At 35.4% G+C, this 18,386-nt stretch overlaps 1 protein-coding gene across 1 annotated transcript; it reads left to right on the top strand.

The window, feature by feature from the left end:
• Positions 1–3,982: 3,982 nt before the first annotated feature.
• LOC128167452 (uncharacterized) lies at positions 3,983–8,760 on the top strand. Its single transcript, XM_052833181.1, has 2 exons — positions 3,983–7,732; positions 8,584–8,760. The coding sequence occupies exon 1, from the start codon at positions 4,147–4,149 to the stop codon at positions 6,343–6,345; it is 2,199 nt and encodes a 732-aa protein (XP_052689141.1). The 5' UTR covers positions 3,983–4,146; the 3' UTR covers positions 6,346–7,732; positions 8,584–8,760.
• The last annotated feature ends 9,626 nt before the right edge of the window (positions 8,761–18,386 follow it).

Consider the following 18,386-nt stretch of genomic DNA (forward strand, 5'->3'; position numbering starts at 1 on the left):
TCTATTCTCAAAAGGGTTAAATGCTGCAAAATGTTTGGTGAAAATCAAAGGTAGTCACACTGTGTTCAGAATAATGAACCCAAATTTTCACGATGTGTACTTGCCCCACAATTTTATTGTTGCCCATGCTATGGAAATTGACGAAAAACAAATTTTTCCATTTGACTGTCAAAATCAAAACAAACCCAAAGGTCCAACAATAAATCAAATCTCCCCAGACATTGAAAATCATACTCAAATTCAATTCAATCTTGAAAATGCTGATTTAGATCCATCTCAAAAACAGGAACTGTTAAAATTTTTGCATGAACATAGAGATAACTTTGCTAAAGATTTGACAGAGTTAGGCAAAACAGGGTTACACAAACATCACATTGAAATTCAACCTGGGTCCAGACCGGTCAGACTCCCATTCTACAGAACATCTCCACAAGCTACTCGCGAAATAGACAAGCAACTTCAAGAAATGTTAGAAAATGACATTATACAACCATCAAATTCAGAGTGGCATTCACCTGTAGTTTTGGTCAAAAAGAAAAATAACACCTATCGGTTTGCATGTGACTACAGAGCCTTAAACAAAATAACAGTTCCAATGTCGTTTCCATTGCCCCACATTGAAAGCGTTTTTGACACAATAGGGGAAGCCAAAGCCGCATATTTCACTAATTTAGATTTAATGTCAGGTTTTTGGCAAATGGAACTTGATGAGGGTAGCAGACAGAAAGCTGCATTCATTACTCAAAGCGGAGTGTATGAATGGAAGCGAATGCCATTTGGGTTGCAAAACTCCCCCATCTCATTTCAAACCCTAATGTCCAACGTTCTGCGAGGTTTAAACTGGAAATCTGTTCTGGTCTATGTTGATGACATTTTGATCTTTTCAAAATCCTTTGATGAACATCTGAAACATTTAGGCCAAGTTTTCGATAGACTTAAAGAGGCTAATTTGAAATTGCAACCAGCTAAATGTCATTTTGCTGTCAAAAAGCTCAAATTTTTAGGCCATATTATCTCTAAGAATGGAATTCAAGTAGATCCAGAAAAGACAAAGGCCATGAGTGAATTTCCAGTTCCAAAAACTCAAAAACAAGTACGCAGTTTCCTCGGTATGGCAAATTATTACCGCCGCTTTATTCATAATTTTGCGAAAATTGCCACACCGTTAAACGCGATGTTGTCCAAAGACAAAAAGATCGAATGGACAGAATCATGTCAAGAGGCGTTCGACAAACTGAAAAACAAACTCCTGACTGCTCCTGTCTTAGCATACCCTGATCCAGACAGACCATTTATCCTAACATGTGATGCTTCGGACACAGCAATTGGGTATGTATTAGGTCAGTTAGACGATGACAACAAGGAGTATGTCATTGCATATGGAGGAAAATCTCTCACCCCAGATCAGAAAAAGTTCAATACAACCGAAAAGGAATGTCTCGCTGTATTGTCAGGTATTGAAGCTTACAGACCATATGTAGTTCACAGTAAGTTCACGGTGGTGACCGACCACAAGGCTTTAGTTTGGCTTCAAACTGCCAAACATACAGGTAGGTTAGAAAGATGGGCGCTAAAGTTACAAGAGTACTGCTTCCAAATCATACACAGACCAGGTAAAAGCAACTGTGTGGCAGATGCCTTGAGCAGACGGCCTTATGTAGACGAAGAGGTAAGTACTCACAAGATCAATGTTCTAGACAGTCAGCCCATTACTACTGAGCCTGAGACAGAAAATGAACTGGATGTTGAAGAGAGGTATGTCACACCAGCACAAGAGACAGACAATGTTGATGAGGAAGAACGATGCTACATACAAGTTCATCTTGGGTACACTAATGATCCCAAAGAAATCAACTGGGTAGGTATCAATGAGATAGACACAGAACCTCAAGGAGTAGATCACACTAATCTTTCTCAGCTTCAACAAGAATGTCCAGATTTTCAACACATATACAAATACCTAAAGGACAACGTACTACCAGAGGATCTTCGATTGCGCGATGTCACAGTGGCGGAATCAAAACATTTCTCTTTGGTTGATGATATCCTCTATCATTGGTATCAACGCAGAGTCAAAAAATTGCCAGAGGTAGACCTTGAAGAAGACGTCAAATTTATCAAACAAATCGCACTTCCCAGAGAACTACGGAAGAATGCTCTACATGCATATCATGATAGTCTAGCTGGCGGAGGACACCTTGGTATCGAAAAGGTACGTACAGCATTGGTATTGAAGTACTACTGGCCACGGATGTACCAGGATGTCATAAACTACGTCAAATCATGTGACAGATGTCAGCATGCTAAGAAAGACTACAATCCTGCCAAGCCACCCATGGCTGCACTCCCAATCACAAAACGTTTTGACAGATGGCACATTGATATCCTAGGACCTTTGTACAAAACTACAGAAGGCTATGAGTACATCTTGGTATGTATTGACTCCTTTACCAGATGGATTGAAGCGTTTCCACTGCGTACCCAGTCAGCAAAAGAAACAGCAACTATTCTATTCCAACAAATATTTTGTCGATATGGTGCACCTCGAGTACTGTTCTCAGACAGAGGAAGGAACTTCATGTCCAAGTTGGTCAATGCATTGTGCGAGATATTTGACATCACACAACACCATACTTCGGCCTATCATCCCAACACAAACGGCTTGGTGGAACGACAAAATAGTACAATAGCCGCATCCCTTAGGAGTTATTGTGGAGGAACTTCACAAGAGGAATGGCCAAAAACATTACATGGAGTGTTAATGGCTTACCGCAAGTCTCCATCGATGCATTCGACAGAACACTCCCCTTACCAGTTAGTGTTTGGTGAGGAGATGCGCCTACCCTTTGATGTCTCATTACAGCCCAAAGACAATCTACCAAGAGAAGCCCAGGAGAATATTCAAGAGGTACTACAACAACTGAAGGTCACCAATGAGATTGCCCAGTCAAACATCCAAAAGCATCAAGCTCGCAACAAAGAAAGACACGACCTCAACACGAAACTTCCAGATTTTCAGTTAGGAGACAGAGTCCTCATCAAAATCAACAAAGTTCCTAAAGGTCTGTCAAGCAAACTTCATGATAAAGCAGATGGTCCCTATGAAATCATTCGACTGGGTCCCAACTTCACATATAAATTGCAGAGATGTTCAGACAACAAAATTCATCAATCAATGATGAACGCAACCAATCTCAAACTCTACCATGATCCAGAAGAGCACAGGGGACACTTAGATGAAGACAATAGGCCACCACCACAGCAACAGCAACAACAACAACAACAGCAACAACTCCATGATCAGTCTAATGCCGCCGACCAACATCGTGATGATCAGACAGACAACCAGGACCAACCTCCTGAGGATCAGCAACAGACAGCTGATGACACAAATACCGATGATCCACTGAGAGATGATGGGTCACAGCAACCAGATCAACCTGTGCCAGCAATCCCGCCACATGATCCAAACAAACAATGGAAATTGAAAGGTTTCTTGGCTGGCAGGTTTAGAAATGGACGACGAGAAATTAGAGTTGAATGGGACGATGGAACCAAAACCTGGGAACCAGACCATTGTTTTGATGGTAAAGTTCTAGAAGAAATTAATCGAAAGTTCACGAAAATCGGAACGCGACGTAAAACGTGCTTTAAACGTAAAACTTAAAAAAAAAGTATAAACAAAAAAAAATTCTCTCCCAAATACCCCCTTCCCCCCAAAATAAACATAAATGTGTAATAAACTTATATAAAACAAATCAAATAAAATAAAACTAAACAAATGTTGCTTTATTTATTACAAAATACAGCAGGTGTGTTTGTTCTAGGGCAGAAACCTTTTGAGGTATAACACTAATTTAGCTACATAGAGTCTGAGATCCTCAATAAGTTTGTATACTCATGCAGGTATACTGTGCACAATCAGATTATTTTTTATTTGTCGTCTATCCTTTAAATCTAATTTTTGATGTTGGGAATTTTAATAAGTCCAAATTTGTAAGTACTTTGGTATGTTACAGTTAGTTAGTGCTAATTAGTATGAGTGACGACTCAAACTAATGTTGACGAATTCTCTTTTCCAACATCAACCTTATTTTTTTAATTTGGTGTTTTGTAGGACCATTATTGAGGACCCTGCATAACTTTATGTTCCTATTAGTGGCCATACTAGTCCTGCACCCCGCATCCCCAAGTCCAATTGAAACAAGCAACGGTTTAATTCAACGCATAAATTACGGTGTTGTCTTTAAGGAGGAACCTAATATCATCCTAGCCCAAGAATATTGGATGCATACATTCAGAATTCCCCTTCCAAAAAGGTTTGCCATACCAAAAGTTGAAAAGTGTACAGGAAATAAACAAGGATGCTCTACTTTGAACAGTTTGAGTCATTTTGTTCATAATCTACATATGCAAGCAGCAACTCATTTCAATGACACCATGAAATCTATTCAAGTATTACTTCCAAGTGTAGACCTCAATAGAGTTCCACGTAGGAGACAGACAAGGGCACTGTTACCATTTGTGGGTTCGTTGTCAAAAAGTTTTTTTGGAACTGCCACAATGGACGATGTAAACATACTTGCGTCTCACATTAATATGTTGACAAGGCACACTAATCAAATGGCAAACTTATTGGTACAACACAGCGATCATTTATCTTCTTTCATGAAATTGACTGATTCTCGTATGAACAATTTGAAGAATGGTATCAAAAACAATGCTTTTGCAATTTCACTTTTAGCAACAAAGTTGGCTAATGTTAGTGAGTTAGAATCATCTTTTGTAAATATTTCTGAAGTTTTGTTAAATCAAGTCAACAAGGTAACTGTGTACAAAAACAAAATGAATAGGTTAGTTTCAGCTGTCCAAACTCTTATTGAAGGCAAGTTGTCCCCCTTTTTGATTTCAAAATCTACCATTGGTCATACTCTTCATCAAATTACTGGCTTGTTAAGAAAATCATATCATGGGTTTCATTTAGTCCACACTGATCCCTCATTGTTCTATGCACAAGGCAAATTTTTGTATGCCAGACATCGATCAGATTTGTACATTACTTTAAAATTCCCCATCTCATCTCAACCTTCCAGTATGAAATTGTTTAAAGTCATTTCTATGCCAGTCCCTATTTCGAACACTTCAGGCCAAGCAACCCAACTGTTGTCTATCCCGGAATATTTAGCAGTCTCCCAACATCATGATAACTATGTACAACTGAAAGCAAAAGATTTGATTAACTGCAATCATGGTGACACAGTTGTTTGCGACACTAACTATGCACTAACTCCCTTCACTACTAACTCTTGTGTATTGTCTCTGTACACTAACAATGTTAAAGTAGTTCACAAATTATGCAATTTTCGTTATCTTCAAAACTACAAACCCCAAACTAACATTCTTGAAATAACCTCCACTTCAGTTTTAGTTTACCATAGTTCTCAACTTTCCCTAAACTGTCCAGCCGAACAGAAAATTCTACCAGGTTGTCATTTTTGCATTATTGATATTCCTTGTAGGTGCTCATTATCAACAAGCAATCTTTATTTTGCCCCAAGATTAGTCAATTGTTACAATCAATCAAAGCAATATTCAACAGTTCATCCTGTAAATTTGGCTTTATTGCAGGAATTCTTTGATGACACTCAAGTATCTCATATCTCTGCAAATTCAACTTTTTCAAAACCAGTTTCCTTTTCCATCCCTCAATTTCAGATGTACAATCATACTTTCAATCAATTTTTGGCTAACGATCTGAAAAGTCATCTTAATTTAAAGAAAATGGTAGAAGCAACTAAGAAAGAAAAGAAAATTTTTCAACATCTAGCAGAACCTCTGATAGATGGACAGATTGAATTAACCCCACCTTGGCCTAGTACTAATGATATATTAACAATTGTTTCAATTAGTATTGCTGCCATTGCACTTGCATGTTGTATTTTGTTGTTCTTCAAGGTTAGAAAAATGCACATTGCACTTATGTTAATGCAAAATATTCACATGGCCAAATCTCAGGAAGTCCCTTCATTCATCTATAAAGCTTTAACCACTGCAGCACCCTCAGATTCCCAAACTTGGTTAATGGAGGAATTTTCATTGTTACATGCTTACATCATCATTGGAACTTTATCATTTATTCTAGTTGTCATTCTATTTGCTTGGCTTTATCACAGAAAATCTAGAAAACACACATTTTTGGCACTAGAGTTAACAACCGGTGGTCAATGTGTATTGGTTCCAATCATGCAGTTGTCATTGTGTCCTTCTTATTATGACATTCAAAAACCAAATATTGGCACTATTTCAATTTCGGATTTCCCCTATACCAAATTATATGCAAATTGATCAAACTTTATTGTAACAGACAAACGCACTGACAAAACAATCTCTGTTCCCAAGTATATTCAGATCAGCTGTTACATTGGTCATAAACTTAAAAACATTTTGAAACAGCCTTTCAGTGCATATGTTCTCTTGGTCCATCAAAATTATGTTTTCCATCTCTGAGTTAAGAATTTTTCAATTTCACTTATGGCAGCACACATCCTAAGAGTATTTATCAACAAAATTTTTCAAACAATCTGTATATTTTATGAAATGAATTTTTGATATTCGGAATCAGCTGTCTCTACAATTGATGAGGTTTATTTTTTTTATTTCATTGGAATCACAAGACATCCATTGTTGTATTTTTATGTATATATATATATAAGTTTTTTTTGTATAATCAATTTTTTATGTTTTGTGGACAAATTTCTCCACCTACATAATTGATTCATTGTTTCAAAAGATATATCCTCTATTATAGTGGATATTCATCAATGATATGTTCATACCTTTCATGTTCAATTTTGATATTTTGTTGTTGGTCTCCTTTTGTAGCATCTGTATATATTTTATTTCATGATTTTTATCCTCAAAGGTTACACCCTCAATTTTTTTTCTAAATTTGAGCTTTCGAGGTCGAAAGTAATTGAAGTAGGGAGGAAAATAGTCATAACAACAAATTTAATTTTTAAATGAATTTGTGGAAGGACAGATAGATTTAACGGAAAAGATTCATTAGAAATTGTATCATTATCTTTATATTTTTAACTTTTCACTACATGAACGAATATGCAATATTTAAAGAATTAGATAACTTGTTTACTGAATTTTAACAGTTCATTGTCAATTTCTCTTTTATTCATTCAAATGTCAAATGTTCAAACACATGACAGCAATTCCTCTGGACATTGTGTTGTTTATTTGGTAAATAGTTTTTTTTTTACAAAATGTAAGAAGGTGTAAATTGAGTAATCCCTAGCATGTCCACTTAATGGACCATCCATTGTATTGTGTGTAAATAGTTTACTTATCAGTCTTTGATATCCGGCCTAGTCCGAAATAGGCTTAATCAATTACGTAATCAAGTTTCATTTTTATTGTACTTTTTTTCTTTTTGCAAATGACCCACGGCTATGTACAGCTGCGCTGAGTTATGTCAATTAAACGGATAAACTGTACGGGTCACGTGATTTATCACTAATAGGTTTTTTCTTAAAATGGTAAATTTTCACACTTTTGATATTTCTGATCATCTAATACTGAATTTTGATTGGTCAATGACCTGCAATCCAAGCGTGTGGGGTCGTCGCTGGAAATTTGGCCTAACTCGGTCACTTCCATGCGACGCTCCATTCAATAAACTTGTATTCATATTTTATCATCATTTTTCTTATTTGGATTGCAGGTATGTTGCTCTCTATTTTATTTTCTATTGTTTCAAAGTTCATAAAAGTTTGATTTTAAGAAATTAATAATTTGCTTAAACGTTTATTTTTTAATTTTGGTATTTAAATAAGTTATGATTTTAAAGGAATAAGTTTCTAAATTTGAGCTTTGTCGTTTATGAAATAATTCATTATTAACCTATCGGCTAGGAGACAGAATAATTGTTTTTTTCATCCGTCTAAGTTTTGCAGTTAACACATGTATTTTTTTTAGTAAATAGTTTTATATTTGATAGTCGTAGAATAGACAAGTAAATGAAATACTTTTGTTTGTTGCATTGATGCGTGGTAAATTAGAATTTGAATTTAGCGCCATTTCTAAGTTAAAGAGACTCTTTAGTAAAAGGAGGTAATTTAAAGTTAGTGCGGGAAACAAAACACGGGAATCATATTTAGATCAAATTGTAAGTTCTCAGTAAATATTGACAGTTAAATTAGATAAAATTATACCATTAAGGCTTTCAAATCATTCATCGTTTAAGATCTTTGTAATCGCTTTTGGTTCTAATTCACATACGCGTTGTCAAGTTTTAGTTCGAATTTCCTCGACGTTAAGTCTTTGTTTATATTCTTTATATTGTTTACATTAGATTTTATTATTTTTCATATTGTTAATTAATAATACAGAGGTTATATTTTTATTACATCTTGTTTATACCTCTGTTACGGTCACCAGAGTTTTAAAATATTATACGTAAATGAACTTAAACTTTTGTAACTGGTGACTGTTGTTTATAACACTTCCATGCGACGCTCCATTCAATAAACTTGTATTCATATTTTATCATCATTTTTCTTATTTGGATTGCAGCCACGACAGATTGTGTTCAACCTATAACAACGTCAGTAGAGCTGACACCAATAAGAAATTACATCAGCGAGTTAAATTTAGTTCATCACAGCAAGCGAGTGTTCAAATTAAAGTTAAATTTCCCCAAATTTATAGTGAATTCAGATCACGTTATTAAGGACAAAAAACAAGACGTGACAATATGAAGCAATACATCATCGTTATCTGTGTTTAAAAAGGTGACAATATATTACCAAAGAAGGTGATAGTTGAGAAAAGACAAGCTTTCTTGCTAAACTATCGCATAAAAAAACCATACCGATTTGAGCGATTAGAGGTAGGTAATGTTGTGACCAGCCAGAATTAAATATCAATTTGTTCTCATCAGAAGCAATCGTGAAATACTTACATGAATACTTTTAAAGATCGATTCTATCTTCCGGGGGATTAGCATCGTAATTGGAAGAGCTGTTAAAACCCAATAAAACTCACCTCAACGTTATAAAAAGGCAATCAATTAGCACACTGTTTATAGTGAAACAAATTCTCTCTTTTAATATAACAGTTTCATCGGTCATGTGAGAAATATTCCTTCATCTGATTTTGTTAGTGATGAGAGATTATAAAATGTATCCCAAGTCAAACACAAGCTATTTTAAATGTGTCTACCTTTTACCGTTTTTATGAAGTGCTCTTGACACTTTCAATGCTGGTTTCCCCCTCCGTATTAACCGAAATCTACTCTGAAAGATGTAAAGAATATACTTTTAGCGACCAAACTACATCGTAACCCCCGCCCACACCCCCCCCCTCCCCCTTTGCTCTACCTGCAGACACTATCAAAATCCTGGTCAATACCCCTCAGTGTGCGCTCTGGACTACAAGGTACGGTTCAATCAAAAGCGTCAGGGACCGACGAGATTCCTCTGTTATTAGCAGTAAGCTGCATCAGCAGCCAAAAATCAAGAATGTCACCTGACCCAAGCTGTCGTAAAAATGATAATTCAATCAAAGTTACAAAACCATTCCAATTAGCCTGGTAATTTACTTGTCGATTTTGCTTGATTTCAGTAGCTCTGACCTAAAAACTTATGTAACACCTCACAAAGCAGGAATGACAAAGCATTTCAGTCTCCGGGTGTTAATTCTATAGGTCTCAGGTTAAGCCCCAAGCTACAGGTTAAAGAATCGGTTTAATGAGTTAATTATCTTTCTATTCGGTAAAGTGAAAACTATTAAATAAGATTAAATTAAATGAATCTGCAGATGGATAGAGCACGACCGCCTCGCAAACAAACCACATTCCTCATCATCTCTTTCAACATGACTGGCCTTTTCCTTTATACATTTAATATATTTTTTAAAAATGTGTTTAACATAGGTAACCTCTTTAATAAGTCGTCGTTTGTATCAAGTTAAGCTGTCGACGAGAGAATTTATATGAAATATTCCTTGTGAAGAAAAACAACCATAAAAATAAGTAACTGTGATGATATTGGATTTACATAAAGTTAAATGCTCCTCGATTTGTGACAAAGAAAGTTAATGATAATTTAACTAGCTAAAAATGAAGTCACTGAGAATCTTTTTGACATCGTATTTGGCAGCGGTTACCTATTCCTGGTTGTACGGGGTACAGAATTTAAATGCAAAACACCACAGATACCTATCTTTCCCCAAATCAGATCCCTTTAATCTTACACGCTGGTATTCTTTTCGAGTCGTCTTTTGCCCGTCGTTGACAGGACACGTTTTGGGGTTTCTGTACACAAAAGATTATTATACCGATCACCCATAGGCAAATGATGCGAATAATGCATTCTGTCAGATGCGTACAATACCAACACGATAGCATTGAAATCGAAAATGTGGAAAAAATATGCTAAAAATTTTACGCGGTAAATACATCTATGGAATATAGGCACTGATAAGATTGTCTAACAACCATAAGCACATGTTCAAGAGCTCCTTTATATTAAGGTATTTTTAATATTTTTTGAATGCATCATCTAAGAGGTTGAACAGTGGCGAGGTAACAAATGGGACTGTCACATGCAACCTCCTTCTCTTGTACAATAACCAGATATATCTACCCGTGGCAAACACACTGACAAGGTCAACAGCTGACCCCATCTTTTCAGCACTTCGAGTGACGTATTAGGGTTAGCGTGGTCGCGGCGCGGGGTAGGAGGAGGGGGTGAGGGGTTCACCCAGCGTGTGGCTCACTCACACGTCCACGCGACGGGGGAGATCTGGGACTTGAGATCGGTGCCATCAATGTGGATGATTCCTGTAGATAACGCCCCGACGCCTTCTGGGACAAGATACAACAGGGACACTACTTGTGGAAATTGGAGACGACGAAATTCCTTTTGTAACAATGACATTGCAAAGCGTTAATGTTTTAATTGTCATACATTAATAAATGCAGCATTAATCGGCAAATCATTTAATAGGTCCAGGTCTAATTAATATTATCTAATCTATTATTGCTCCCTACCAAATTGTAATATGCTGGAGTTCTATAGTCGAGGCGTCTCTCGGAATAGCGTACTACATCGGGGTTCCCCTCTCCATAAATTGCTGAATAACTCTGTGAACCTTCATGTTGGTCAAAACCGAATGAAACTGCAGAAAAGTGATACAGTATTAAATCCTATATCAATAGGCGAAATGCTATACGTAGCAATTACTACGATATGAACTCGATCTCAAATTCTTCTTCAAAAGACGGATGATTTGTGGATGCCTCTACATCAAAACAGATCAGCATTTAAGAATGTTATTTTTTTTAGTGACCTGAGAAATGTCACTACCAAAGGTTCCGGACCCTGTGTCGTAATTTGTCGAGTTGCTCTCGAGTAAAAATCAGAACGGTTGAATTTCAAAACTCTTTAAGATTTCGCGTATCAAATTAATTCTAATGCTCCCACGAAACTTTTCTTTTACATTAGTCATCTTACGACAGGGCTTTTGGAGATTTATATTATGAAAAAGATGCTACCAAGTCATTTCAAGGGATTTCATTCGAATGCACTATTTTGATTTCAATAAATATTTAAACGTGTTTCATTTCTGACCTTTTACCCACTTGACTTTTATATCTGGGGCAAAAAGTACATCTCTTTTTCAAAACGGAAAATTTGAGTTACATTCCATACATTCCTTGCATTTGAAGTGCGTTAGCAAATTAGAACACAAAAGTATATTGAATTTTTTTCTCTAGTCGATAAAAAAAGAAAAAAGTCACAAAAACTTAAGACATTGTGTAAATATAGATATTTCTTCATTTTAAAGTACAGCAAAATATTATTTCAAAGAATATTACTAAGTTAAACAGCGTTTAGACTGCGAGGAGTAGCCGTTGATTATATAACAAACAGCGCGCCGCCCCAATCACTGTCGGTGCGAAGTACCAGGCAAGGCCTTTTGTGGAAGTAATGCTATGTCAATAATCTGTGTAAATCCCGAACAATCTGCAGTATAATTGGTGTATATATGGTGTATATTCACGGTGGCTTAAGACTGCATTGCTACACATAACTCCCATTCCAGAAGTATTCGCCCTTCAGCCCGTCAGCGCGATAAGCAAGCAATGGAGACAGCGAGCTCGGAGAACACAGAGCCGACCTTGTTCAGAACAAAGAACAAACGCTACAGGCAGTTGCAGGCTCTGCCGGGCTGTGGCAGGTCCCTCTTTTTATCAACTATTTATTTAAACCGTCTCCAGTCTCCAAATTATCATACAAATAATACTTTAGAAATCAAAGCAAGGAATGCCGTAGTAAATAATCCTAAAAAACCAAATTTGTCCTATGCTAATCACACTATTTTTTAGAATATGAAAACTATTTCATTTGTCAGTTTATTGCTAAACTATAAGAAGTAGACAGTTTCTATTTTAATCAGGGAATCAATCAAAATTCAATAGGTGTACTAGTTTACCTGTGTACATATAATGTAATGAATTGCCGTCGTTAGAACTATTTTCGACGTATACCCCCAGCCAACCAGAATTCGGTTCCTGGAACTCGAGTTCTGGTTTTTTAACATAAGGTATTATTAATGCAAAAGTATATCTATAAAGTACATGTAAGCTCACACTTATTCATAAATCCTTTGACTACCGACACAAAAATTAAACATAACTGATGCTAAAATAATAAATTCTGGATTTGACGTGATGGCGGGTTTTTTTTGTCTGGTGGATACATGCATTTCCTTCTTTGAATAATCTAAACATACACCAATCAATTTGAATTATTTTCCATTTTTGGTTAAAACATTTTTGAGTTCGTGACAGTGTTCCTAGTTTGGTGAATCATCGCTGTGAGCCTTGATGTGCGTAATTTTATGTACTCAATCATAATTCGAAGTCTATGTATGTATGTATATTAGACAAACGAACTGTTTAAAAATTGTATACATCTTTTGGGGGCTCTAATCCAGCTTATTTGATGAATCGCTCTTTTAAAATTGATAATCAATACATGATCAGCTGAAGTAATTATGAAACCTTGAAAATAAATCATGTACACATTTGATCTTATTAATGTTCAAAATCCTCCCACAATTTATTAGTGAGGAAACGTTTTCAAAGTAATTAATCATTCTTTTCCGGTACGGGGAACTTCTGGTCTCCAGGGCGTTAATCCTATCAGGGGGAGTACAGAGGTTACATGTACGAAACTTTTCAGTTGATCCAACGGATGCATGAAATTTTTAAACCAACAAAGATTCATATACTGAAACACCCATTATGGATGGGAGAATCAGGAAATTTCATAATAACGACATTCATTCACAGATTGGCTCCCGTCACTAGTGGTGACGTCATCGACAGGTGTTCTATCTTGACATCGAGTATATGGTAATACATTCTTATTTCATAATAGAAAATATTCACCAACTGACAATAACTGACAACCATTGAATGGAATATTATGGCTGGGTAGAAATACCACGGTGCACCTGTTGTCAAAACGCCACGAGAGGGAGGAAGCAAGATTTGTTGTTATGTCAATGTGGAAGAGGTAAAACGATTAGCACGAGTTTGATAAATGCTTGATTACAATACATGAGATGCAGGATCAATTTCTGTGGAAGACACGACCTTGCAGCTTCTCTATTCTTCCTCGGCACCGCCTACCATTGAAATGTCTCTTAAAGAACCAGGACGAGTGGTTCGTATCACTGCGGATTCGCACTGATGTGCAATATCTAGTCGTATCAGGTGCCTGAACAAGGGCGAGGCTCATAAACAAGTGATTAAATGATTGCTAAATCTACACCAGATATCATCTTGTCTCTATTTGCAATGCGATAATCCATTAACAACATTTTAAAAGAAAAAATAACAATAATGAAAAACCAAAGATACATATTTCACTTACAATAGGATTTTAAATATTTCGAAAGTAGTTTCATTGCATAACAAACACCCAATGAAAATAGGTGCCAAAAAACTACTAGTATATGTCGTAATTTCAATACAAGTAACCTATTTGAGCCTCGTAATGAAATCCTCTGATCATCAGGGGTCAGGATTTAATTTTTTTGCTTCAACTCTTCTTAACTAGCTTACGCTCTTCTAAAAATTTAATAAATTATATTACTCTTTGATAGACTTGATAGACTGGGAACATAGGAAAATTTAATTCACTAATTGCCATATATTTACATAAACACATAAACGAAATGTACGTTTACAATATTTGCCAAAATCATTTGTACGCTAAATTAGAGAAAAAAATGTTAGCTTGCTTCTGTATCTATTTCCCAAACTCCAACTTCCATGCCCTTTGACATTATTTTGCTTAAACCGGTGTATATTCCTTTCAAAATGCACCCCACCGCCTCCGATTATGCCCTTCTAAGTAATAATGGAATGACTTCCGTATAAATTCTTCAGTATACGTAATCCTCTGTGTTAATTGTACAAATTATTACTCTCAATCTTTTAAAAAATCATTTTGTATTAGATCATTCCAAAAAGAAATACCTCTTTTGATCCCCTTTCATTGACTGACGTAATTTGCTATATCCTATAATTATCTCTTTAGAGGAGGCCTTGCAATTTGTGCTTTTTGGTCAAGTTTTGGTGGTAAAATTGAACCAGCAACAATAAGGTTGGATGGAGGTTTTGAAAAAACAACTCTTCTGAGAAAAACCAAATACCCAGAAATAATAAAACTTTGTATAAAAAATCTTTTAATAGAACGAAATGAACAGAAAAACCCCCTTGAATAAGATGATGAACATTGAGGGTACACCTCTTAAAAATCATTGTTAAAGCAAACCAATATTATAATGTAAGCTTGTTTTTGCCATTGCCAGTGTAAATAAAATTGAGACTATTATATGTGAAATTGATTTTAAAAATTGAGCTAGTATTAAGAATTTTCTTGAGATTCATACTTTTGTACCAAACCTGATGCCACTTGGACGGGGGGGGGGGGGGGGGGGGTTACGTTGAAAAATGCCACTTTAGAAAATAATGTGTACAATTTGTAACATCAGGTGTCAAAGAAATTACAAAACAATTAAGAATTATTTGTAGATTTTACATTTGAATCTGAGGTATTCATGAATATCGAATGATTATTCAATACCCTGTACAGCACTGAGTAAACTTGCATGATCATAATTCATGCGCGAATCTAGAAGGGTCCGGACTTAGGAAATCTACAGGAAATATGCATTGGTACCCCTTTCCCCCTATAAAACAAAACAAATTATCCTTGCACCCCAACTCCCCACTCCCACCTCCGGAAAAAATTCTTGATCCGCTCATGTAGTATCAATACATACATGTAGCTATCGGTATTTTTATTTTCATTAGCATAGTTATTAGAGACATTTGCAAGTTTTGCACCATTGCCGGTTCATTCTCATTTCAAATATCAAATATTGCAATACAGTCTTAGCACACCTATCTCATTATGGTATGATCTTAATAAATACTCGTTTCAGCGTTACATTCCATTACTTATTCGTACCTTAAAACAGAGATGAATAATTTGGGCATTTGGAACTGGTCAAATATTCAGAATACTTGTGATCTGTTGAATTTGGTCGAACACATATCACACAATACATTCTTATAAATCAAATGTTGAAAAATTGAGTTGCTGACAGTCGATAAAGCGACGCAATGATAACTACTAAAAGTCGGCGATATCAAACACAAACTGATCGTAAAATATCAAAATAATTTATAACTGAAACGAGAATTTACCAGCCTCAGTACAATAGATCTTAATTCATTTTTCTCATGTTTACAGTTAATTATCAGATTTTTTTCATATCTGAATTATTTGAAACTGGTCAAATTCGGAACTTGCCAAATCAGCATATTACTATTATATAAACATGTTCTATTGCAAATGGATGCAAGGAGAGTCTAAATCTATTATACTCTGTCCCGAGTTTTTGCTTCTACCACTTTTTGCTTGATATTTCAATAATCATAAAATTAATACCTTTGTGCTCAAACCACGTTCATCCACTAATATGAAAAATATCCAGATTATCTGTTTTGAAACGCCCCCTCTACCGCCTCAGCTTTCATTACACATGCATCAGCCATTAATAAGCCCGGATGATAACGTTGAAAAATTGCGCGAGGTATCCCGAGTACTTCCGAATGGAGAAAAGATGTAAACATTTCCCATTATAAATCTCCATAAGAAATTTGTTTTCGTTCCTGTGAACTTTTATGAGTATAAAATAAAAATTGTTCAATGAAGATATCTTGGGTACATTCCCTTTCATCGATTTCAACTGTATTTCTTTCCCAGGTATGTGTATTTTTATTAAAAAATCATCATAAAGTGATGGAAGCAATAACTTGGGACAGACTTTAACTTATTTTAGTTTGTATGGGTGTCTATATATATATATATATATATATATATATATATATATATATATATATATATATATATATATATATATATATATATATATATAAAGTTAAACACGAGTTATGAGTTCCGATTTTATATTTGAAATAGTCTTTTAAAGCATTTGCTAGAGACAATTATGTGTCTTTATTGGTAAAATATGCGTTGCTTTACGATAAGAGCTACACTTTCAATTTTTTGCTTTCCCCACAATTTAAACATACCTTAATTGCTTAATCAAACAAACCTTAATTGCTTTAAATATCAGTGACGTCCAGAACTTTTTTTTTGGGTTTGTTTTGTAATCTTAGACATTTTTTAGAGTCTGAATATACAGTCGATTTCGGAATGGATAACTAAACAATTGCCTTTAGCAATGCAACATGTAGCAATCCACGAAGGTTCTATAGCCAATGATCTATTGAAGCTGTCAGTCCATAATCAGCGTTAGATCATGTAATATGACAGATGAGTCCTCACAAAATGTCAATGTCAGAGATTAAAAGGAATTCTACAGGGGTTTATTCTAATTTAACTGAATTCTTGACATTTTACAACCCAGGGAAACATTTGATTCTATACTTGAATTGTTAATTTCTTTTAATTTGTGGAAATGAGTGACATGATAGAAATCCTGATAACGCTACAGACATTCGCGTGTTTACAGTGGACATGGAAGCACGTTGGGGCACACTTCTCTTGAAACTTTCTTTAAAATTGTTTTCCATTTTTTTTTGTAACACATGCTCTTTGATCTCCACTATAAGAGATCAATTGAAGGAATGATTGATTGATTGATTGATAGATTGATCTGCCCAATCAAAAGATATGATAGTTCGAATTACGGTATTTATTCTCATTTGACAAATTCCAAATAAACGTTTATTTGGCAATGTTGAGGGGTCCAACTTAAGTTCTACTGACCGCGATACCACTGTAGAACACACGGTTTATAAAATATTCTTAATAATTATGTATGTGGCAATGTTGTGTATGAATCTTCCTATTCTGAATGTTGCAGACGATATGTCAGACTCTGAACTATCTCCTCGTCCATATAAAACAAAGACTTAAGTGTTACACATTATGACCCGGCATGTGTTCAGCCTTTATGCCTACGATTTGCATCAGTAAGGAGAATTTAGGGTTAAGTTAGGTTCGCCCACCCTGTGTTATTTCACCTTGAAAAATACGTGGAATATTATTGGGGTTAAATTTCTGTGAAAAAGGATTTGAGATATGTCAAATTTCTGGCCGGATTGTTTTGTAAGTAAAAGCCCTCAATGCTCCATTGAATGTCTCCAAAGGTTTTATTTTTTAAAATATCCATGCGATTGAATTCTTAGGGACTCGGCTGATGTTGTATAGAATTTTTGTCGGTAATCTACATTTTCAGCAGATTCTTCGTGATAACAACCCCTAAAACACCCTGTAATGAAAGTGATAAAATATTTCAAATGCTTGAAAGCGTTTCATCCAACAAACTCTCCTCTGACAGAAATAAACATATCGTTTTGTTTATTATATACATTGAACAGAATCGTATGTCGTGCGAGTTTCTACACCAATCTTTAGCTGAATGGACCGATGTAAGGACCTATATAAAGTGTATACCATACATGTAGCTTGTTCGAAAATCGCCTAACTGCATTAGTGAATTCCAATGATTTTATGAGCGGGGTGAATAGTTGAATCAAGGCGAGTCCGCGTACATTTAGTACAGAAGGAAAAGGTTAATATATCCTAACTTAACAGGAGGTAAATTATTTTGAGATAAAAACCTGACCAAAAAAATTCATATTCAAATATATAATTCATATTACAAAATATTACAGACTGAAATAATTAGAATTTGCATTCGCTAATGGATAAATGAGGGACGCGACAGGCTGCAATTGTATGGGAGGAATTTACATTGAG

The sequence above is a fragment of the Crassostrea angulata genome, chromosome 10 (assembly GCF_025612915.1).
Source record: "Crassostrea angulata isolate pt1a10 chromosome 10, ASM2561291v2, whole genome shotgun sequence".
NCBI lineage: Eukaryota > Metazoa > Mollusca > Bivalvia > Ostreida > Ostreidae > Magallana > Magallana angulata.